Source organism: Mirounga leonina, unplaced genomic scaffold (assembly GCF_011800145.1).
Source record: "Mirounga leonina isolate KUSES-001 unplaced genomic scaffold, KU_Mleo_1.0 Mir_201, whole genome shotgun sequence".
In the NCBI taxonomy this organism is placed as follows: Eukaryota; Metazoa; Chordata; class Mammalia; order Carnivora; family Phocidae; genus Mirounga; species Mirounga leonina.
In genome coordinates this window covers 28,928,447-28,952,969 of record NW_023270504.1, presented here as the reverse complement: position 1 = coordinate 28,952,969, position 24,523 = coordinate 28,928,447, and the positions used below count along the sequence as shown (strand labels likewise).

Genomic DNA, 24,523 nt, shown 5'->3' with positions numbered 1-24,523 from the left:
GAGTTTAGGCTATATGTAACAGTAGTGAATTACATACATTAAGTCACTTGATAACAGATGTTTTTGCCTACAAATGATCCTGGGGTTTTTTGTTTTGTTTTGTTTTGTTTTAAGATGTATTTATTTGAGAGACAGCATGCGAATGCATGAGCAGGGCGGGGAGGGATAGAGGGAGAGAGTGGAGGGAAGCAGACTCCCTACATAGGGGGGAGCCTGATGCGGGGTTTGATCCCCTGACCCCAAGACCACAACCTTAGCTGAAGCCAAGAGCCAGATGCTAAACTGACTTAGCCACCCAGGCGCCCCCAAATGATCCTGTTTTGAGGCCAGTGGAAATGATTTATTAGCGAGCCAGCCTAACAAGTCAGTCTTGCCAGATGAATAGAACTGGAAATTATTTCAAAATTGTTTCAGAGTTACCACAGTTTGAAAAAGAAAATACACTGACAGTGTTCCTGATAATTAAATTGTTTACTTTTATTTTTTTTGAAATGAGTTACATAAAACCTTGTTATAATTGGCCATCAGACTTTGTTATTCTACTTCTACATGAGTTGGAGAGGCTGTTTAAAGAAATAAGAATTGATTTGTATAGAAGTCACCCCCAGGGAAGGAATTATAAGGGGATAGGGAAGTAATATTTATTGGGTGTTTACCTTGTGTGAGGCACCAAGTTAGGCACTTTCATGTGTTATCTTATTTAATCCTCAAAACAACAAAACGAGGTTGGTTGGTATCCTCATTTTTCAGAAAACAGATTCAGAAAACTTGTGCGCCAGATCAACCGTTTATAAGTACAAGTGCCAGGCTTTTTGCTCAGGTTGCTTGACTCCAAGGCATATTATCTTTCTACTGCTCCCTACAGAAGAGTTCAAAGTACCCTACTGATATAAATTGTCCAAATATGGTAGCACTTTGCGCATTTCACAGATGAGGAATGTTTGCACCCAAATTATAGGAAATGATTGATAAATGTTTGTTTTTAAGGAAATACTTTGTTACAATGAGGGCACAATGTGGAGATGATCCCTCAGCTCTGAGGATTTGGCATTTTGGAATATTTTGCAGTGACTCTTTTTAATTAAATGTTTGTTGTATACAGGTGGCGGTTTTCAAAGAACGGGAGCAAAAAGAGATTGAAGCCATGCATTCCCTCAGAGCAGCCAACCTAGCCAAGATGACAATGGTGGACCGCATAGAAGAAGTAAAATTTTGCATTTGCCGCAAGACAGCCAGTGGGTTTATGCTACAGTGTGAGCTCTGCAAAGACTGGTTCCATAACAGCTGTGTTCCCCTTCCTAAATCAGGTTCCCAAAAAAAAGGGTCTAGCTGGCAGGCTAAAGAAGTAAAATTCCTTTGCCCTCTTTGTATGCGGTCTCGAAGGCCAAGGTTAGAGACTATTCTCTCACTCCTGGTATCCCTTCAGAAGTTGCCTGTACGTTTGCCTGAAGGAGAGGCCCTGCAGTGTTTGACAGAACGAGCTATGAGTTGGCAAGATAGAGCACGGCAGGCCCTAGCCACAGATGAACTGTCCTCTGCCCTAGCCAAACTGTCTGTGTTGAGCCAGCGCATGGTGGAGCAGGCAGCTCGAGAAAAGACTGAGAAGATCATCAGTGCAGAACTCCAGAAAGCAGCTGCTAATCCAGACTTACAGGCAAGTTTAGGGTTTTCTTTTTTTATTTCATGGGATTATGTGTATAAATAGTAAATCAAATATATCTTACCAGGTGATTAGGAAAACAACAGCAAGTTGCCAGCAGCTATGTTATCCATAACATCTTTCTGGATACACCTATAGGATTTTTTCGGGTATATACCTAGGTCATTTTAGTGAACCATTACCTGGAAATATCATTGAGATGGACCTTGGCATCATAACCAAATAATTTGATCGGTACTAACTGTTGAATTCTGTTGGCCACTTTGCAAGTTCATTACATTTAGGTGGTCTGAAGTGCACATTCATTACCCTTGTTTATTTAGTATGTCCCTCTGTTCATCTTGGAATTGTTTGTTGTTTAGGGACACTTACCTAGTTTCCAGCAATCTGCTTTTAACCGGGTGGTGAGCAGTGTATCTTCTTCCCCTCGACAAACGATGGACTATGATGATGAAGAAACAGATTCTGATGAGGATATCCGGGAGACATATGGCTATGACATGAAGGTAATTAATGGACAGGCATACCTGATCACTGGGCTTGTTAAAACTATTGAACACTGATGTTTGAAGCCTGAAAGTAGAAGAGAAAGCTAATCTATTTATCCTGGGTTTATGGTGATAACATTTTTTTCTAAGCCCCCCAAAATATAGATAAAACAATTTTTTTTAAAGGATGGAATTTTAAAAAAATCTGTGTTTATTTTCTTCACCTTGTAACTCCTTATGACCTAAAGGGACTGGAAAAATAAGGCATTTAGATTACTGAAAGCTTTCGTGGCTTATTTCAGTATTTTGTTTCCTTTGAGTTGTTAAAATCTGTATAGTTATGTTTTAAGAACCCATTCTAGCTGTGTTTCGATTCTTTTGCTCTGATCTCTCATCTGGATGGTGCTAGATAGAATGTCCTATTCAGAGGTGAGTTATACTTGGGCCCATGGTTTGAATTTGCAGAGTTACAGCTGCAGCTAGAACAAATTACCCTCAATGTGATTTTTTTTTTTTTTTTAAGATTTTATTTATTTGACAGAGAGAGACACAGTAAGAGAGGGAACACCAGCAGGGGGAGTGGGAGAGGGAGAAGCAGGCCCCGATGTGGGGCTTGATCCCAGGACCCTGGGGTCATGACCTGAGCTGAGGGCAGACACTTAACGACTGAGCCACCCAGGCATGCCCCCCCCCCATGTGCTCTTTTGATAATGACACGGCACTGGTTTTGGCAAGTTTGTTTTGTGTTGGATCCTGTTGGCCTTTTATTATTTTGTGTCAGGCCCAAGCCCTTTGTCTTTTACCTAGTAATAACGTGATCTAGGCAGAAATTCTGCCAGGTTACAGTTATTCCATTGATCTGTTTTATATCAGTCTTTGTTGAACTGTTTAGAATTTGTGTCTGTAACCAGAGAGTTTATACTCTGATATGTGAAAAAGTGAGGGTGCATTTTTTCCCCCTACTCTTCAGCTACCTTTCCTTTGTCCTTTCAGTGTGCAAATCAGGTAGGTAAGCTCATTCTTAGAGCATGAATATCATCAGCATTAAAAAATGGTTAGGGGCACCTGGGTGGCTCAGTTGGTTAAGCATCTGCCTTCGGCTCAGGTCATGATCCCAGGGTCCTGGGATCGAGTCCCGCATCCGGCTCCCTGCTCCGCAGGGAAGCCCGTTTCTCCATCTCCCACTCCCCCTGCTTGTGTTCCTTCTCTCGCTGTGTCTCTGTCAAATAAGTAAATAAAATCTTGAAGAAAAAAAAAACTCAACAAATATAAAATTAAAACCATCCATCATAGATGCTTATAAATTATCTGCTGTAAAATATTTTTCTCAAGATAAAATTGATCTTGGGAATGTTTTAATGAGGGAATTTTTAGTTTTATGAATTAAAGACTTGAGCAAAGTTGAAACCAAGGTAAAGTTCTGAAGGAGCAGCTGAACGGGAATGCAGCCCATGCCACATATAAGTTAATTAGCTAATACTAGAATTGCTGGTTTACTATGTTTAGAGGCTTTTGATACCTGGGTTGCCTGGGTTGTTCTCTTTCTAGCACATTAAGTGTCAGCCAGTACTCTAGAATTGGTAAACGGGATGGACTTTGTTTGGAAGCATTTTGGAAACCTATGAAAACAAAATATCACAAGTATTACATGATTTTAGGGCTAGGGACCAAAGCTGGTTTGATATGGTTGTATAGAGTAGTCTTTTTTTTAATAAAATTTATATAGCGGTGTTAGCTTATGGGCTTTCCTTTGGTAGGGGGGACTTTATAATATAAATTAGGAATTTATAGTGTTAGCAATATATTTGACAGCTTAGAAGAATAGGTGCAAGACTTAGGGTAATTCTTGACAAGTCAGGAAACAACAAATGTTGGTGAGGATGCGAAGAAAGGGGGACCCTCTTACACTGTTGGTGGGAATGCAAGCTAGTATAGCCACTCTGGAAACTGTATGGACATTCCTCAAGAAGTTAAAAATAGAGCTACCCTACAACCCAGCAATTGCAATACTAGGTATTTACCCCAAAGATATAAGTGTAGTGACCCAAAGTGTTTTTTGTTTTTTTTTTTAAATTTTATTTATTTATTTGAGAGAGAGAAAATGAGAGAGAGCACATGAGAGGGGGGAGGGTCAGAGGGAGAAGCAGACTCCCTGCCAAGCAGGGAGCCCGATGCAGGACTCGATCCGGGGAGTCCAGGATCATGACCTGAGCTGAAGGTAGTTGCTAAACCGAGCCACCCAGGTGCCCCACCCAAAGTGTTTATAACAGCAATGTCCACAATAGCCAAACTGTGGAAAGAGCTGAGATGTCCATTGACAGATGAATGGATAAAGAAGATAAAGAAATGGATATATATATATATACACACACACAATGGAATATTACTCGGTCATCAGAAAGAATGAATACTAGCATTTACATCTGTGTGGATGGAACTGGAGGGTATTAAGCTGAGTGAAATAAGTCAGTCAGAGAAAGACAATTATCATATGGTTTCACTCATAAGTAGAATATAAGAAACAGCGCAGAGGATCATAGGGAAGGGAGAGAAAACTGAATGAGAAGTCATCAGAGAGGAAGAAAAACCATGAGAGACTCTTAACTATAGGAAACAAACTGAGGGTTGCTGGAGGGGAAGAGGGTGGGGAAATGGGGTAATTGAGTGGTGGGCTAAATTAAGGAGGGCCCATGATGTGATGAGCACTCGGTGTTATAGGCAGCTGATGAATTATTGAACTCTGCATCTGGAACTGATGATGTACTATATATTGGCTAATTGAATTTAAATTTTTTAAAAAAGGGTAATTCAAGGTCACATTTACCTTTGATGTAGGTTAAAAATATTTAAAAAAATTAATCGAGTATTTTCCCATAGAGCAAGCACTTAACTGCATAATTAAAATTTTATTTGTTGATTTAGTTATAGTTAGTTTGGTGATTTTTCCCTTTGTATGATGTTCCCTGATTGTGACCATGAATTCATCTTTAAAATAGTTTGAATTTAGTATCTTCGCTTGAGAGATAGCCCCTTACCGGTTTAGGAAGAAGAGTAGGTAATTACATAGAAAAATAAAATCAGTCATTTGATCTTAGTTATCATAGCATTTAATTTGTGCTGTGCGTTGTTGGATTACTTCATTTGCATGTAATATCTTGTAATCAGCACTGAATCACTGAGCAGCAATTCAGGAAAATCATTACTTAATGAAGCAGAGTCTGTCATGGATCTTTTGCCTGTGTGCCTGGCATAACCTTTCATATACTCACATGATCATTTCCTTTTAAGGCATATTGTTTCCCTTTACTGAAACTGTCTATCCATATCACAGTTTGTATTTTGCAAATGCATGTATGTGCAGAATTGCACATCAGAAAGGAGGATATACAACAGTAGTAGCTGTTATCTTCCGGGAAGTTCTTTTTTGCAGCCCAGTAATTGCTTATTTTAAAAATGAGAAAGGCAAGTAAAACACTTAGATTCTTTTAGGTTTTCCTCTCCACCCTTTTTAATGCTTGGACGGCTTGAGCTTTGGTGGAAATTGAGTCAGTTTTGTCTGGGAGTTTAGTCCAGCATGATACCAGATAAGGTAGAGCGACAGATCTGTATATAAAACACATTTCTCACAGAGAGGACATTCTACCTTTCCTGTATATTTGCCATTAATGGGACTGAACTGTAATTTTCCTCCTTAGGGAGAGTAGTTTGTTTAAGCTTGTTGTCAATTCTTTTACTTTCAGCCTATCTATTTCTTTAAAATGTGTCTCTTGAGGATAGCATATATAGTAGGGTCCTTTCTGGACTGTAATTCTGCGTCTGTATGTATTTGTAAAATGCTGTTGAGTCTTTTGTTTTTTGTGTTTTATTTTTTAAGTAGTATTATGATCTCTGTCTTTCAATTGTGGGTGTTTAGTCCATTTTCATTTAATGTAGTTGTTGACATGGTTGTGTTTAAGTTGATCATCTTGCTATTAATTTTTTAATCTCTTGTGTTTTCTTTGTTGCTCTTTTCCTGCCTTCTTTGGGTTAATTGAAAAAAAATTTTAATGTTTGATTTTATTGCCTTTATTGACTTCTTACCTTATACCTCTTTTTGTTTGTTTATGTATTTTCAGTGATTGTTCCAGGATTAACAATGTGTCTTTAACTTACCAAAGTCAGTATTGTACATGTTCACTTTTCATGCTTCACCTTGGGGGAAGTAATTTTTTTTTTTTTTTTAACAAATCTCTTTTTTGCTATCATTATTTTCCGTCATTATTTTTTGATCACTGTCCTTTCTGTTTTGGAAGTTTAACAGAAAGTTCCCTGTGTGAGTAACAATGAAATGAGTAGAGTCAAAGTCAGAAAAGACAATTCTAGTCCATGAGAAAAAGCACATGGGAACGAAAGTAGGAGAGAACTAAAGTACTCTTTCATCTCCTGCTTTTTAGGACTTAAATTCTTGAATAGGGAAGAAGACTATGAACTGCTATTCCTAAATTCTCAGTGAGTGGCATTGTCTTCCAGAATCCTCTTAATAAAACCTTTTAAGTATCCTATTTAATTAAGGATTATCTCATGATAATAGTAGATCTTCTCGTGCACCCCACCGAGAGAATCAGGTGTCACATTAGTCATGAAGCTGTTGGCTCCTCTCCTAACTCACACTTCTGTACTCTGCTTTGTGATACTGGGACTGGGGCTCTACACCAGGGGCTGGTAAACTTTTTCTGTAAAGTAATGTATATATGTCAGAACACATTAATATGCAATAATATATATTAATAGGGTATACGTATGTGCATGTGTATTCACACACAGACACACACACACACACACACAATAAAGCTTAGTAAATATTTTAGGTTTTGTAAGCCACATATGGTCCCTAGTGCATATTCTTTTTTTCCCCACAACTCCTTAAAAACAGACTATTCTTACCTCATACTCCATACAAAAAACGAGCTGCCAACTGGGTCACAGTATGCCAACAAACTCCTGCTCTACACATTTGTTTCCCGCCTGCTGCCTTCCTTCTGCCAATAGAGGACATTAGGAAATATCAAAAGGCCTGAACAGTGAGAAGGGACATGATCTTTTCCTTGTTTTGTTTTCTGTGTGTATCATCTGAACTGCATGCTTTGTTTTTTTTTTTTTTTTCCTTTTGCTTTTTTTAACTCGGGCAGTGGGAACTGGGTCTAATTTGTAGCTGTTTTTTCACATTCCTGAAACCAACCACATCACGTTCCATTAGAGAGAGCAGAACTAACTGGGCAGCACTTCTTTCTCAGAGGTCTGGCTCCCACCTCTGCAGGGCCCCTTCCCTGAGCTTGTAGGTTCTAATAACCCCACTTCTTTCCTTTGTTACCTTAAACTCTAGGGTTGACAACTCTTTCTTGGTGTTAGCTCGGTGTTTCTGTTTTGTCTTTTCAAACCTTTAATATACATCTAACCAGTTCACTTCATTAAATTATCCTTGTTGAAATGCCTGTGATTTCTGCCTTCCTGATTGCATTCTACCATTAAAGCTGTACATGTGAACCTCTGGAAACTAACTGCAGGGGAGAATCATCTTAGAACTAATTAGAGCTGTCAGAAGTATATAATTTGAATATTGTCAGGCTCTTCATTGTATTAAGTAAGAACAATCGGTAAGTAAGAGCAATTGATAAGCTTCTAGGTTTGAAAACCTTTAGAGAGGACTAAATGATTTGTGTCCTTTTGATGTCATATCTAAACCTTTCTTCCCTTCCTAAGTCCATTTTAAGTGTCAAGGTTCTCTAACTTGTTGGGTATAGGAGTTTTTATGAGCTGTAGACTGAAGAAGGTAGATTATTTAATAGTAATTTTCTTTTAGGTTTGTTATCTCTGTGGATTGTTTTTGAGATTTACTCTTTCCCTTTTGGCTTAAAACTGTAGTCATTCCTGTCCCCCCATCCCCCCCGCCCCCTACTGTGGGCATTTTCTGTCTTATTTAATACTGTGCATTTAATTTTAAGGTCATATTTTTATTTTTTAATTTTATTTTTTAATTTAAATTCAATTACTTAACATATAATATATTACTGGTTTCAGAGGTGGAGTTCAGTGATTCATCAGTCTTACATAATACCCAGTGCTCATTACATCACATGCCCTCAATGCCCATCACCCACATACCCCATCCCCCCACCCTCCTCTCCTCCAGCTACCCTGTTTGTTTCTTATAATAAGAGTCTCTTATGGTTTGTCTCCCTTTCTGATTTTGTCATGTTTTATTTTTTTCTTCTCTTCCCCTATGATCCTCTGTTTTGTTTCTTAAATTCCACATATGAGTGATATCATATGATAATTGCCTTTCTCTGATTGACTTATTTCGCTTAGCATAATACCCTCTGGTTCCATCCATGTGGTTGCAAATGGCAAAATTTCAGTTTTTTTTTTTTAAGATTTTATTTATTTATTTGACAGAGAGATAGCACAAGTAGGCAGAGTGGCAGGCAGAGGGAGAGGGAGAAGCAGGCTTCCCGCCAAGCAGGGAGCCCGATGCAGGACTCAATCCCAGGACCCCAGGATCATGACCTGACCCGAAGGCAGCCGCTTAAACCGACTGAGCCACCCAGGCGCCCCCAAAATTTCAATTTTTTTGATGGCTGAATAGTATTCCATTAAGGTCATATTTTTAGTATATTGCAGGCTTTAACCTGAAAGCGTGCATTTAGATCCTTGTCATAGGGTAAATGAAGTGGTTCTAATTCTGAATACCCCTCTTGGTTTCTTCCTCAGGACACAGCCAGTGTGAAGTCCTCCAGTAGTTTGGAACCCAATCTTTTTTGTGACGAAGAAATTCCCATCAAGTCTGAAGAGGTGGTCACTCACATGTGGACAGCACCTTCATTCTGTGCAGAACATGCTTATTCTTCTGCTTCTAAGAGTTGTACTCAAGGTATTACCCTTTAAAACAGTGTGAAGAAGATATACCTGAAACCAGTGATAACATTGTATTAATCAAGGCTATGAATCCTTCTTTTTAAAATTTATTATTATTATTATTAAAGATTATTTATTTTAGAGAGAGAGACCGGGAGGGGCCAGAGGGAGAGGGAGAGAGAATCTCAAGCAGACCTCATGCCAAGGGCAGAGCCTGACACGGGGCTCGATCTCATGATCCTGAGATCATGACCAGAGCCAAAACCAAGAGTCGGATGCTTAACCAGCTGTGCCACCCAGGCGCCCCAGACTATGAATCCCTCTTTAAATGTACATCCTGGCCATGAAATAATAGTAAAACCTAAAAATGCAATTTTGATTAACAAAAGCTAAGTCTCTATATGCATTTTATGTTACTAGGTGGTAACCTAAAAAAAACTTACATGGAATTATTGAATCCTAGTAAGAACTTTAGAGGTCCTCTAGTCCCATCTCTCTTTATATAAAATCTCTGATAAGCCTCTGTTTGTTCATTACCAGTTGTCGAGGAACTTGCTGCTTTTTGAGAATATTCATTCTTGTTTTAGAAAGTTTTAAGTGTTAGAAGTTCTTCCCTTGGTAGATAATTGCCCTCATACGTCTACTTTGCTTTTCCCCAGTGAAAATACATCACACTGCGGTAGATCACACGTCTGGGAAGTAAGGCGTGTTTCTCTTTTCATAGTAAAATTCACGATCTTATGGACTAGCAAATTACTGTTGGTTTATTATGGGCAGCTCATGTGCTTAATCTTTTGGTCCCCTCTAAAATGGAGAGAGAATAGATTAAGAGATTCTTTCCCATTCTCCTTCCACTATTCAGTCACAGAATAAAGAATCAATAAGAAACCAGGTTTTTACTCTTAACCAATTTTTTAGAGTGGGCATTAGAATTCTAGATCTTTTTGTTTTGTATTTTTTGAAGATTTCCTTTTCACTTTCATATGGATATAGTGAATTCAGGTATCTAAAGTAGGTATTGGAGGAGGAGGGACCATTCCCTTAAATATTTACTTTGGAAACATTATGTTTTTTCCATAGTTTTCATTTTTTTGTTTTTGTCTTATATTTTATTGGAAAGGTTCTAGCACCCCAAGGAAACAACCTCGGAAGAGTCCTTTGGTGCCCCGAAGTTTGGAACCTCCAGTGTTAGAGTTGTCACCTGGAGCTAAAGCCCAGCTGGAAGAACTTATGATGGTTGGAGATCTCCTAGAAGTATCTCTGGATGAGACTCAACACATATGGCGGATTTTGCAGGCCACACATCTACCCTCTGAAGACAGATTTCTGCATATCATGGAGGCAAGATAAAAAGCTTACTTAAACAGTGGTTTTAACATTTTAGAATGCCTTGGTTCTTTGGAGGTGCCACAAATGCCAGGATGGGAATGGCTGAGTGGGTAGTACTGTGGCTGTCCTTCTTTTCCATTAAGCCAAATGTAGTTCTGCTTTATGGTCTTATTGCGATTTTTTTTTTTTTTTTTTTAAGATTTTTTATTTACTTATTTATTTGAGAGAGAGAGAGAGAGCACATGAGAGGGGTTAGGGTCAGAAGGAGAAGCAGACTCCCTGCTGAGCAGGGAGCCCAATAGCCCGATGCGGGACTCAATCCCAGGACTCCAAGATCATGACCTGAGCCGAAGGCAGTTGCTTAACCAACTGAGCCACCCAGGCGCCCTGGTCTTACTGCGATTTTATGTAATATTTTGGGGAAAAAAAACCAAACACCATTTCCACTAAAAAGAAAGGAGGGTACTGAAAACTCCCAGTTTTTCTCTTAAGGAAGGAACAGCTTCCTTAGCCCATATTCCCACTGTTGAAAGGCCCAAAAAAAGAAGGCACAAGAAAATACAGTGGTTAAAAAAAAAAGCCGCAAGGGAAGGGTTAAGTAGGGGAGGAGGGGGGCAACAAGAGGGAAGCGTTAAATAGAAAGCAGATTGGGGTGGGAGAGTCTACTATGTTCATATATTAATACTTAAATAGCAGTTTGCAGTTTATACAGTGTTTTTATATCTGTGATCTCATTCAGTGCTCAGCATAAATAATCCTGGATGGGAGAGAGGAAAGGATAGACCTGTTTCTACATATGAAAAAATTAAGGGTCAGAGAGGTGGAAACTTCCCTAGGTCAGACATTTGGTAAAAACAGAGAGACCTGGATTCCAACTCTGGCTTTTGACTCCTAGTATTCTTTACATTATTCTTCTTTTTATTTATTTATTTATTTATTTGAGAGAGAGAGAGAGCATGAGAGGGGGGAGGGTCAGAGGGAGAAGCAGACTCCCCGCCGAGCAGGGAGCCCGATGCGGGGCTCGATCCCGGGACTCCAGGATCATGACCTGAGCCGAAGGCAGTCGCTTAACCAACTGAGCCACCCAGGCGCCCCTCTTTACATTATTCTTTTGCATTACTTATTTTCATGCAGTGGAATGATACAGTGTCACTGACAGTTGATACAGATACACTGGGCAGATGATAGTTAGCTTTTGGTTTGGAATTCAGATCAAAGGTAGCCTGATTTAGATGGTGTTTTCCAAAATACAAAGGGTTTTCTTCACATCCATTATCTCATCTGATCCTCTTTATTTTACACATAAGCAAACACAAACTATTGAGAAGGTAGATATATAGTTTGAGATATGATAGACTTAGGACATTTATAATGCAGTGTTCTGCTGCATTCTGCAGTTTCTTAGGTTCCTGTCAAAGATTTTTGAGTCTCAAATATGTCGCAAAATGAATTCTCAGGTGGTATTTCTTAAGTAATTATCAAGCTTATGTTTTTCAGTATTTCTTTTTCTACCTCCTTGTTCTTCCTGTTGCTAGACATACTTTCACTATTAAAAATTTTTAATGCTGGGGCACCTGGGTGTCTCAGTAGGTTAAGCATCCTGACTCTTATTTTCAGCTCAGGTTGTGATCTCAGGGTTGTGGGATCCAGCACTGCACTGGGCTCCGTGCTCAGCAGGGAGTCTGCTTGGGATTCTGTCTCTCTACCCCTCCCCCATTCGTATGTGCTCCCTCTGTCTCTCTCTCCCTCTCCCTCTCAAATAAATAAATAAAATCTTTCAAAAAATTAAATTTTTTTAATGTTTATTATATTGGCATATAGTAGAAATTGGAACAATATTAGAAAATTGAAAAATAAGGGTTTTTTTGCTTTGTCACATCAGCTATTCTCTAGCCCTTGCCAAAGTCACTACATGTCTTTTGTAATGAGATCATGGATACAATTTTTTTGTTTTACCAACAATTTTAATCACTTCTTAGCCATCGGGAATTTATTGTGAGTTAATAAAGAACTGTAGTCGTGGTAAATGAAGACCAAGAAAGTTATTACATAATTCAGTGTACGTTTAGTACTTTAGCTTTATATGTATGTTTTATCTCAATTAGATGTGCTACAGCACTATACTAATACAGGCTGACAATGATCTTTTTTCCCCGGTAAGCTCAAGTCAGATGTTTTCTACAGGCTTGCCATTATCTTCTGTTTTCATTGAATATTATATTTGCTTTCTTAAAATGTCTTTAAAATATCTTTAGAACATTTATTGTGGTATAATGTACCCAACATAAAATTTACCATCTTAATCCATTTTAAGTATACAGTTCACTTGTATTAATGGCATTTACAGTGTTACACAAGTATTGCCACTGTCCATTTCCAGAACTTTTCAATCATCCCAAACAGAACCTCTGTACTCATTAAACAGTAAGTCCCATTTTCGCCTTCCCTCAGCCCCCAGTAACCACTATTCTGCTTTCTGTCTCTATGAAATTGTCTATTCAAGGTACCTCCTGCAAGAGAATAAAACTTTTTTTAAATGTCTGGCTTTAAAATTCTTTCTACTTTTATATTGTTGAAGGATGACAGCATGGAAGAGAAACCATTAAAAATAAAAGGAAAAGACTCTTCAGAGAAGAAACGGAAACGGAAGCTAGAAAAAGTAGAACAGCTTTTTGGAGAAGGAAAACAGAAGTCCAAGGAGTTAAAGAAAATGGATAAACCTAAAAAGAAGAAATTAAAACTAAGTGCAGAAAAATCAAAGGAGCTGAATAAACTGGCTAAGAAACTGGCAAAAGAAGAAGAGAGAAAGAAAAAGAAGGAGAAGGCTGCTGCAGCCAAAGCTGACCTTGTGAAAGAGACTACTGAGAAGAAGAGAGAGAAAAAGGTGCTGGACATCCCCTCAAAGTACGACTGGTCCGGAGCAGAGGAGTCCGATGACGAAAACGCTGTGTGCGCCGCACAGAACTGCCAGCGGCCCTGCAAGGACAAGGTGAGCTCTAACCGTGTACACCCCCGGGAGAGCGGCCAAGCAGCGGCGGGCGCGAGACAGAGGCCTGATGTCATGAGAATCTGGTTTTGATTCCAGGATTTGGGCTTCCAGCAGAATATGTTTTCTACAGTTTCTATAAACTGTTTTGAATTATGAGGCTCTTAGGTCAGTGTGCTTAATGGAAGAAATGTTGTGCTTTCAAAATCATGGACTTGGTGAACGTAACGAGACCAGAGCAGAGAGAAGCTGTGTGATAACCCTGGGTAGCAGTGCATTTCGTGTGTGGTTGGCCTAGCCGGGTGCAGTGTAGTCCTTTAGTCCTTTTGCCTTCCCTGTACGGTGACTCAGAGAACTAAATACCTTGTCAGTTAGTTAGTCACAGTGGCCTCAGAATGTTCTGAGCCAGTATTTTAAGAGCTGTGGCAAATTGCATTACAATTTTTGTTCTAAAGACCTAAAAAATCTTCCCTTTTGGTCTGTGCTGTACCCACACTCAGGCCTGTGTGCACTCTTCTAAATGGAGTAAGATTTTTTTCAAATACCTTGCAAAAAATAATTAGGACCTTTAAAGATATTATTTTAAAAGTTTCAGCCCTAAATTTTAAGTATAGTAATTATATAGTGGCCATTCTTTAGGTAGTATGAACTTCTGAGAAAGATGGAAAGACTTTATGAAAAATCCCAATTCATTCAGTGATTGGAGATGTCTGTTATGGTTCCCATCAAGATTATTAGTAAATTCATAGTTTTAATTTTATTATGCTCATTATACCACTTGATATTTAAAATTTTAATACCTCCTCAATTTGAATATATGAACAGAATAAATATACTGCATCATTATTCCCTTACTTCCTCCTTAGTCAGATACTTGTTAGAGCTTGAAGAGGTCACCTTGGCCAGGCTCTTCATTTTACAAATGATGAAACCAGGACTCAGTGAAGATAAATGATGTGACCAAAGTCACAGTGCTAAGTAGTGCAAAGCCAAAAGTAGAACCATGGTTTCCTGGCTCCCGGACCAGGTTTTCACCACTAATATCCCCACCCCACCTGTAATTAAGATGTAAGTACAAAAACACATTCCAAAACTAAATGACACTTATATTTAAATTATACTTATTGAATGTTTTCCACTCATTTTTGGAAAATGAATATTTTTTGGTAAGACACATATCCCCATAGTCTAACCTTCCAAGGACAATACCTATACATATTTTAGTGTGTTTCCTTCTAGTCCTTTTTCCATATAATTTTATATCATGTCATACTATCTACTCACTTTTGTATCTTTACTGATTAAATATGTTTCTATTTTATAAACATTTTAAAATATTTTAGTAGCTACCTTATAAATATGTGTATGTATTTTTTCATTTTGAATTTATTCTCATCTAAATTTGTTCATTAAAGAGGTTGATGAAAGGTTAACTGTTTCTCTTTGGGTACTGAAGTATTGGCAGCTTAGTGTTGGCAGAACCTTCTCCCTTTGTTTCTCTTTTAACTGATTTTATGGTAGTTTCAGAGTGGCAGCAAGAAGTAGTGGTTCTTTTTCAAGCTTTCCTATCATCCTTCCTCTACAGTGTTTATATCCATCATGAACCTTTTGCTTTCTCTTTTTTCACCTTTTCACTTAATAATCTTTCCCCTCTCCTCTGCTCAGCATTTTTAAATATCGCTCAGGTCATCTATTACCTTCCTGTAGCATATAAACACTATAGGCAGTTTTTTTTTTCCTCATCTGCTGTAAAATTGTTAAATTAACACATAACCCTGCATACTCTCGGGGTTATGAGAATAAGAGGAGATAATCTATATGAAAGCACTTGCTAACAAAATGCATTGTTAAAATGTGATGGTTATTTTTAAGTGAGCCCTAAGATTTGCTCCTAACATTAAAGGTATTTTTTTAAAACCTTCAAAATTGTCTTAATAGAACAAAGGGAGACTTAGCTGAACATTCAGAGAAAATGTCTGTTTCAAACTGTTAAAACATATACAAAAGTGAGGAAGGTATGCCTTAACCTGTCATCATCCTACATAAAAGAAACTTAGTAAATGTATTTCTATAATGTGTTTAATTTTAAACAAATTATTTCAGATTGTAAACATTTTGCCCATCGTTGCTGTTTTGCAATATTTATGGTTCTCCAAGTTTGTTCTCAGCACTAGTTTTACTAAATAAAAGGTATATTTCTTTAACTGCTTTGTAAAAGAATTTTACAACTTTCTCAATTTGAAGTATAGTGTTTCTCTAAGAAAACCAGTTGATGCATGACACACATCTTCAGAACAAAATAATGATAAGAAAAGCATGTTTTTAGAGAAGTCTATGTTCTTTAAATATCATGCAGCAAAAAACTTCTAGGGTTCATTCATATTTAGGTAAATGTACATTTACCATTTTTCTAACTTACTATTACTTTTCCCCCAAAACGTGCAGATTGAGAAAACTTTGAAGGGCTACCTAAACATACCTAGGCTCAATTTCAGGATGTTTTAGAAAGAGAAAAGAAAAATATTATCAGAATAATGTTGTAAGGGGCTTAAAAAAAAAAAACTGTCTCTTCCATCATTATCAAATTAACTTCAAGGTGAAATTAATTTAAAAAATAATGAAGAAAAGATAAAATATTAAGAACTGTTTTCAAAAAACTAGTTTTAAGGTTCAGAACCTTTTTCTCCCTGAGGTCTGTCCCTTTCATTCAGTCATACTGTTACCAAGAGTAAAACAAGTTAACTTGAAGGAGCAAATTCTTTCAAGCTAACATTTAAGTAACATTTTCTTTCCCCTGTATTAGAATAAATAATCATCTTATTTAGGAAAATAGACTTTTTTTCCCCCTCTTCCTGTGGGCCTTTTCCTTACCCATTACTATTTCCATAAGAAGTTTGGGATGGTAGAGATTAAGTTTATAAACCTATGTCTCTCACATTTATTATTTGTTAGTTATTCTGATTTTAAAAGATTGTCATGGTGATGTCTCAGCCATGTGGAGATAGGTTAACCAACTCTTCCAATTTGCCTGGACTTTCCTAATTTTAGCACTGAAATTCCTGTGTCTTGGGAAATACCGATCTTGGGCTGGCTAGGAAGGTTGGTCACTTAATGTTGAGAGCACCAAAAAATACACACAAGGATTCTGAACATTGTTAAATTGTACTTCATTGAGTAGATTGTTTTAATTTTTTATATCTGGTTTTTGCAAGGAAACTTGGTGCAGTAGAGATTGAATGCCAAAATAACAAAAGCTCCGTGGGGGAACTAAGCTAAGAATATCACTAAATCTCCAGGCCTTCTTTTTCCCCCATTGCAGTAATACGCTCTGTGAAGTGAACAAGATGAAATATGCCAAATATTTTTAAGTGTAAATATGAAACCATATAGCAAAACATGAAATACCAAATTAATATTGTATTTAACATATTTCTCTTAAAATTTCCCCAAATCCAACTGGTAACCTATTTGTACTATACTTCTAAATCTCTTATCCATTAATATTTGAACAGCTAATAGCTGTGAAGTTTTTTAATAATTATTTTTGTGATTTGGTAAGTAGATCTCTCGAAGATAGTGAAAGGGGAAGTGACTATTAGAACTTAATATGCAGTTAACCACATTCTGTCTTCTTGAGTCTTCAGGCCACTACATAGTCTGTTGCCCTGTGTCAAAATCATCAGTGGATTGAGTTGACATTCCAAACGTTAGTTTGCTTTATGATCCGGTGGGCCTTTTCAAACAAAAGTAGCACTGGAGTTGGATTGTTAGTACGTGAATGTGATAAAAAGATAGTAGTAAGGGAAGGACTGTTTTTTTCCCTGCTAGATGATTGGGGTGAATTTTTATATAATCTGTAGGCTGGGATAGAATCTGTGTACTGATGAATATCTCAAGAAAAGTTTATACTTTTTTGGAATGGTGGGGGAGAGCTAGGCTTAGGAATGGACCTGTAGCCAAAATCACAGAAGAGAACATTTCTTCCTTACTTGAGAGAGACTGATAGATTTAATTTGAGGAAACCTGGAAGCCAGTGAGTATAGTGCAGAATTAGATTTTAAGAAACATGGAACCACTTTTCTTGGCAGCAAATACTGATAAATTAGGAATTTTTATCCTGTGGATTAGCATGACTGAGGACTGGACTGGATTAAGAGGGTTGGAGGTAGGAGTAGAGTTGTCTCTTGGTTCAGGGTGGCATCATAAAGAGGGTAATATAATATCTCAGATTTGGGCAGCTCAAAGAAACAGATCATCTTCCCAATTCTCTTAACGAGCTCCAGATAGCCAAAGCACTTACCATCAGATTGGCACTTCGTAAATTTTCATAGCTGCGGTACCTATATTTTTAGTTTGTTGCCTAGAAGTCATTTATCTGCCCCTTTCTTTCATGTACTAGTTTGCTGCAGTAGGAACATTTTGATCAATTTTCTTCACTACACAGACTTCAGAAGCTAAATATTACATAAACAATTACAGAACAAAAACAGAATTTGTTTTAGGAATGAATTGTAAAATGGCTCTGAATTTACTAGCAAGCAGTATCACAGAGTGCCAGGGATGATCAAATTTAGAATATATAAGAATTACCTAGACTCTGACTGAAAATACAGGCTTCTGGTTTGTATCCCCAAGATATTCTGAGGCTGTAGGTCTGGGATGGGTCTCAGCTACATTTTTAACAAACACAATAGGTAATTCTATGTAAGTGGTCTACACATTTTGAGAAACAGTGCTGCAGCAGCTATTACAAGGTGCAAAATGATTTTCGTGTAAGATAGAATAATGAGTAGAGCCATGAATCTGTGATCTTAAAAAACACGTCTAGTATCCTAGGCAGTGAACTAACTGTTTTGCCATACATTATTTCATTTGTTCCTCTAAATAATCTGTAAACAAGATGTTATCTCCATTTTACAGATGAAGAAATTGAGCCTTAATGAGATTAAGTATTGGCCTCAAATTATATGTATCAGAACTCAGAACTTGTGACTGAATTCAGTAATCTTCATTTTGCACAGCACCATCTCTTAAGATCTAGAACTCTGGAATAGAAAGATGATTTTGACAAATGATTTTTCCCACACTGTATCACAACCATAAAACCACTAACATGAGTATCATCATTTTGATGATTCTTATAGTACTTGGAAACTGATTTTGGAAACTACTCCCTTTCTCTGAAACTCATTTGCCTAGCCAAAACCTCCTTCCTCTGTTCTTTCTCCTAAGCTGCACTGAGGTACCTGTTTGATCCTTTCATGCCTCTTGGCTCTGAAATCTGGCAGAGCTCAGTGTTATAAGTGGCTTTGTAAGTTGCCAGTGAGATGATCCAGATCCGCTTTGTGCTGGGGAGAGGAAGAGTAGCTCTTGTAATCTTAAAGGTTCTCATCTGCCGTAACGTCAGCTAATAAAAACTACGACAGTCACCCTCCAAATACAAAGCCCCAGATCACCTTATTGTTAACCCTAGGCCCAAGGCTTAAAGTCACCAAACTACAGTCGCTTTCTAGCCTCCTATAATCACAATATTCTCTGGAGGGTCAAAGTTTGCCTAGTATCTGCCACTGACCTATTTTACAAATGACTTTAATTTGAAACCCCAGGGTGATCTATTGACCTATGACTTTGACTGTTTTAATTGGTTAATTTGTAAGATTTGACCTCTGATATTTGCTAACTTTTTATAGGGAGTTGTATTTGTAACGGAAGAAGAGAAGAATAAAAAATATTAGTTTTAAAAGTGGCCTATGTGACTGCTTTTCTAAAAAGGTATTTAATGCTCTTAGTACTTTGGCTTATCTCTTTGAAATAAAGCTAATACACAGGATTGCCTTCACATTGTTGTACTGTTCCTTTCTTGATCTAAGATAATTGCATTGTCTTAGAGCCTAGAAATTGTTAATATTAGCTAAAACTACTTGGCTGCTCTATTAGACGTTCCTTTTTTGTCAAGTTTTTCTCAAACATGTTTCTGCCTCAAAAGGAGCCCCGGGTAATTATGAGGTAATGGAGTACCTAAGAGGCCCAATTTTGTGGACATATTATGGTAAAATAGAATTTGGGGGTATTAACTTCCCAATTTCTGTCTTTAAAAAGTAGCCCCATAAGAAGTCATTGTCTCTGGACATCCCAGTTATTGCTATCATTTAAGCCAAGAAAGCTCTTTGGTTTGTTTTTTTTGTTTTTTCTAGGCTTAATGTTTATGTAACCTAAACATTCCCCAATCTTGTCTCCTACAGGTAGACTGGGTACAATGTGATGGTGGCTGTGATGAGTGGTTTCATCAAGTTTGTGTGGGTGTATCTCCAGAAATGGCTGAAAATGAAGATTACATCTGTATAAACTGTGCAAAGAAGCAAGGGCCAGATAGCCCAGGTCAAGCACCACCTCCTTCCTTCATAATGAGCTACAAACTACCAATGGAGGATCTTAAGGAGACCAGTTAGCAGTTGCTGGGTTAGTTTGGGACATGGGGAGAAATGGACCACGTTGAGACCTTAGTCATCAAGTAGAGTGGTGTAGATCCACTCAGAATGTTGCTTCCAAAGACGAATGGCCTTCAGAGAAAGTCCTCTTAGCTGACTTCCTCTTTGCATGGACTGTGTGACCTACATTCTCTTCAACACATCTATGCAGAGGGTGTCTTTGGTACAGCAGCCAGTATTTCAATTTATGTCTCCTCTGAGTATGGTTTGTTACTTTACAGCCAGACATGTGATTGAGCTCTAGAATGCTGGTTGGCATTAATACATTGGTATGCTAGCAGGGCATATAGGCTGTGGCTTATGGCCAGTTGATATTAGTTAGTGGTGTACAGCCCAGGGGCAGCACCATCTTGAGGTGCTGATGACTTGGCACTCCTTAGGACAGTTGGAGAGGAGTGAGAGTACCACTCTCCTTCTGCTGTTACCTGGCATATAATGCCCTGCAGATAGAACTATGGGAGCAACAGGGCCAAAGTTACTCCTGTTAGTCATGGGATAGTAGCCAGAGTCTAGATCCCAGCTACTTGTGTGTGTTTGTACCAAGAAGAAAGCCCCAAGTGAGAGGCAGATCACCTTATCTTCCTAAGGAGAGGAGTATGTCCTCTAGTTCAGAAGTCTGACTAGATTGGATTCTGGGAAGAAGAGCTTTTCTTATTTCAAGTCAAGGAGCCTTTTTTTGGCTTTGAGAAGTCTTGCTGTCTTGGGTCTGCATTTTAGAGACAAGCAGGTACACGGATCCAGCCTCCTGCAAAAGAAGAGAAGACAAGTCAGAATGTTTTACTTGAGACACAGTGATGCATGCTTTTCGGGGAAACCTTCATTCACAAGTATACCAGATACCACCAGGCTTCAGGCATGGCCATGAGCAAGACCAGCAAATAACAGCTTTTTGCCTTGCAGCCCTGACCCCAATGTCTGCTGTTTCCAACACTGGCAATTTCTGATTGTGGCCCACAGCAGATGCTGTTGAATAACACCATGGCTTCATCAGAGAATGTGGGGTTGTAGCACCTCTGGGTGATAAAGTTGTTTTAGTAAATCCATTTTTAAAAAAAGAAAAAAAGGACTTGTTTTTACTTTTTTCTAAATGTCTCTGACTACTGACTGTTCTATAAATAGATTATTTTTCCTTTTTTAATATACATATATGAATATATAAATATATATATTTACTGTTACCAGCAGCATATGACAGAGTTACAGCATCAAAAATCCATTTGGGGGCTTGCTTTCTTTTTTTTGCTTTTTAATCAACCCCATTCCTTCCTTGTAGTACAAGGAGTTAGCACTTCCTTCTCCGTCCTAGCCTGACCAGATTTTCCATGTTGTTTTTGTTCAAATAGATAATTACATTTCCTTTGTGTGTTGGAACTTGTCCCTGTCTGTTGGGAAACTTGGTCTTTCTATCTGTGGTGGCTGTTTTGTTTTTGTATGTGAATGTTTGAAACTATGGTGCTGTGTCCTCTTTCCTCCTGTTGTGTTCTCTATTCTTGTTAAGGTGTTAGGTAAGCTATATGGAAACGTTTATTAGAAGGGGACTCTTTTTTTTTTTTTAAAGGACAAAAAAAAAAAAAAAAACAACCAACCAACCAAAAAAACCTAAAAGTAGTGTTTGGTCTTCACTATCCTGTGTCCCTTTATTTTGGTTAAAAATCTGTGGTTTGACTTAATTCATCAGTTTTCTTTTTAAAAGGGAGGAGCAGGGTGGGCCTAGAGAACAGCTTTTCCCTTTTGGCCTCAATCTCTTTTAAAGAAATGTCTTCTAGTAACTAGAAGTGAAATGTACTGTCCAGTTACAGTTTGAGTGGGTATGAGATTTAACTCAAAAGGCATCTTACTCCAAAAAAGCAAAAGCTTTCCTGTAAAACCCAGTTTCTGTAAATGCATTCTCTGTGGTTCATACTACCTAATTTTTGGTCATTCTTCCCTTAATATATTATATAATATTTTTAGTGTTTTGACCTGTTAAGAGGTTCATAGGTGTCACTGTGCATGATCTTAAGTGTGTATATGATTTAAGATTTCAGTGGATATTGCAAGGTAACTATTAACCAATTTCATAAGTTTTCATTTTGCCAATCTATATAAAGATATTACTTAGTTAAAAAATTTCATCTGGTTGATGTTATAAAAGAAAGCACAATATTTTTTTGCCTTTTCATCTTCTCTGTAAAGATCTTCAAATACTTGTGAGTAAAAAATTGAATGCAGTTTTAAGTGATGGCTGCCTGGGTGGAATACATTTAAAAATATTTCATTTTTCTTCCTAGTCACCTATTAACCTTATTCAGCCATCAGTGGAGGGGCATGAAGATGCTGAGAAAGATGACTAAGGTGCTCTGCTTCCTGGAATATGGTGGATGGATATAGGTGGCTGTTTAGGGAATAATTTATGTCCTTAATATGGTATTTACCTGCTGGAGACATGAGAGAGAGATGCGAGGCAGTCTCCAACCATGAGTAGTTCTCTGTTTACCTTCTGGTATTTTGAAACTTAAATATATGATTTAGTTGATACTATGAGCTTTTCTGTATTTATTTGAAAGTCACAGAGGATTTGGTCTGACTCTTGAGTGTAGATTTAGACCAAGGCTGAGAAGAACAGATAAGAGAAATTAGTTTAAAAAAATTTAAAAAGGGGGGGGAGAAAAATGAACATATACAAGTCTGTAATTGTGGAAATAATGAACTAAGATCTATTTAAAGACATGCCTGTGTCCTAATATAATATAAAACATTGTTTTCCGTTAGAGGAAATTACTTACTTACAACTTATTCCGTTCTTCAACATTGTTACATTTCATATTACAACCTGATTTAAAATGTTCCTTTACCCTTCTCTCCAAAGTTGCAAATTTTCACCATTGGTGTTTTAATTTCTATGTGAATTCTATCAAAGGTATTTCTTACTACCTTCATTATAACTATGTTGGGGAAGGTTATAGAAAGAAAAATGAAAAAATGCTATGTAGGTCTTTAATATTCTCAAAGTGGGTAGGTCATTGGAACTATGCAAATCCCCAAGTTTACAACTATAGCACTAGTAGTTTGCTTTCTTGTTGGCAGAAGAGGGGACATTTTCTTCCCACAAATGTTTATTTTACGTACAGATAATTATTGCAACAAAGCCATGTTGAGATTTAGATGCTAAGACTCCCTTCCTGAGTTGCTGCAAACCACCTTTGCACTGCATGATTCAAATTTGTGCCTCAGTAAAATTACAAATTACTATATGTCATACTTTGAATAATTGAAAAGATAAGCATTAAATCTGTGATTGCCCACCATGTACTTACTTAATAATCAAAATCTTAGCAAAGGCTAGCAGACCTATAAGAGTAGAATAATTTTACCTGTGCTTCACTTCTGTTCTTCTCTGCTTTTGTCTTTGGTGTCCAAAAAATGTCAGTTTATTTGTTTTTCTTAATTTTAAGATTCTGGATGCAGTTCAGTGCACGAAAAAGAAACTCCCTGCTTGTCAATATTTTAATTCTGTAGTACATTTGTGTGAATATCAGCCAGTACTTAAAATAGGAGGATGAAAGGAGAAATTGAGAAACCTCTTCTTTCAAATGGTGGGACTATCTACTTTTTAAAGGAGAAAGTGACAATTTGGAGTGGGATTTAAGAATTGTAAATTGTGGAAGAATTTAAGCTGTTAAAGTCCCACATATAACCAGGTTCAATAAAGGTTTACATATGGAACTAGCTTCATATGTGTGTAGAAAGTTGCTTTTGCAGTAGGTCTGTTAAGTATAAATTTTAAAAAGCAGGCAACTGATTAGTCTTTTACCTTTTGAATCCCTCCCCTTTTAAAGTTAAAGCATATCATTACTTCTTTGGATATGGAGGTGCCAAGTGATATTCACAACATGAGAAGGAAAGAATGGAATGTGAATATATTTTGGAATTGCAGTCTTCTCTTGGCCTGGATCATATCCAGTCACCACTATGCAACGAATGATGTGCACTGGGAAAGGAGATGCCGGGTTCAGATGTAGCCTGCTTATTCTTATTTTTGCAATACTCCAAGATGTCTGAACAGGAATGTCTTTTGTAAACCTCAAGACCCTCTATTGATTATTCTCTTACATATTTATTTACCTGTTAGTGAGACACTTAAATATAATATGGACTCTAATTTACCAGGGTTTTTGTGGTGCCTTATGAAAAGTATAACTTGATTTCTTGGTTTTTTTTTTTTGAGCATGTTTTTCATTTGTTTTCTGAAAGAATATTAGATATGGTTATTTGCATTACATCTGAAAAATAAAAGTTTTGTGTGTGTGCTCAGGTTCCCCCCTACTCTGTCATTACATTGGTGGCAACTCTAAATGGTAACCACGTAAAGGTCAATTTTGGTAATGAGTATTGATGATCCTGGGGAAAACTGGCAAGTGATATGAGAGCCACTTTTAACCTGTGCCAAAGCAGTTTCTAATATTGCAATTGCTCTCTATAAAATAAAATACTGGCCTCAAATAATTCTTTCAGTGGTGTGTTTAGCCTATTCCTGAGCATAGTGTTTTCAGAAAGTGTGACGTGGAAGAAGTGATTCCCGAAGATTTCACCTGTCCTCTATTTTCAGCAAGAATCCAGCAATGACCAGCAGACATTTCCCCACCTTTGATTCTTGAGCAATTTGTTCCTTGCAGCAAACCAGTAATAGCAGGGAAAACGA

At 37.5% G+C, this 24,523-nt stretch overlaps 1 protein-coding gene across 4 annotated transcripts in view; it reads left to right on the top strand.

The window, feature by feature from the left end:
• The window catches only part of KDM5A (lysine demethylase 5A), a 95,878-nt gene extending 71,561 nt beyond the window's left edge, over positions 1 to 24,317 (top strand). For 3 of the 4 annotated variants that reach the window (XM_035028494.1, XM_035028493.1, XM_035028497.1), the window contains 6 exons: positions 1,103 to 1,654; positions 2,023 to 2,166; positions 8,896 to 9,055; positions 10,160 to 10,380; positions 12,947 to 13,357; positions 19,597 to 24,317. In XM_035028494.1, coding sequence (XP_034884385.1) covers positions 1,103 to 1,654; positions 2,023 to 2,166; positions 8,896 to 9,055; positions 10,160 to 10,380; positions 12,947 to 13,357; positions 19,597 to 19,803 — 1,695 coding nt within the window. In that variant the 3' untranslated portion in view covers positions 19,804 to 24,317. Of the gene's footprint in view, positions 1 to 1,102; positions 1,655 to 2,022; positions 2,167 to 8,895; positions 9,056 to 10,159; positions 10,381 to 12,946; positions 13,358 to 19,044; positions 19,130 to 19,596 lie in introns of those variants that run through there. The other variant, XM_035028496.1, reaches the window with a different exon arrangement.
• Positions 24,318 to 24,523: the final 206 nt, after the last annotated feature.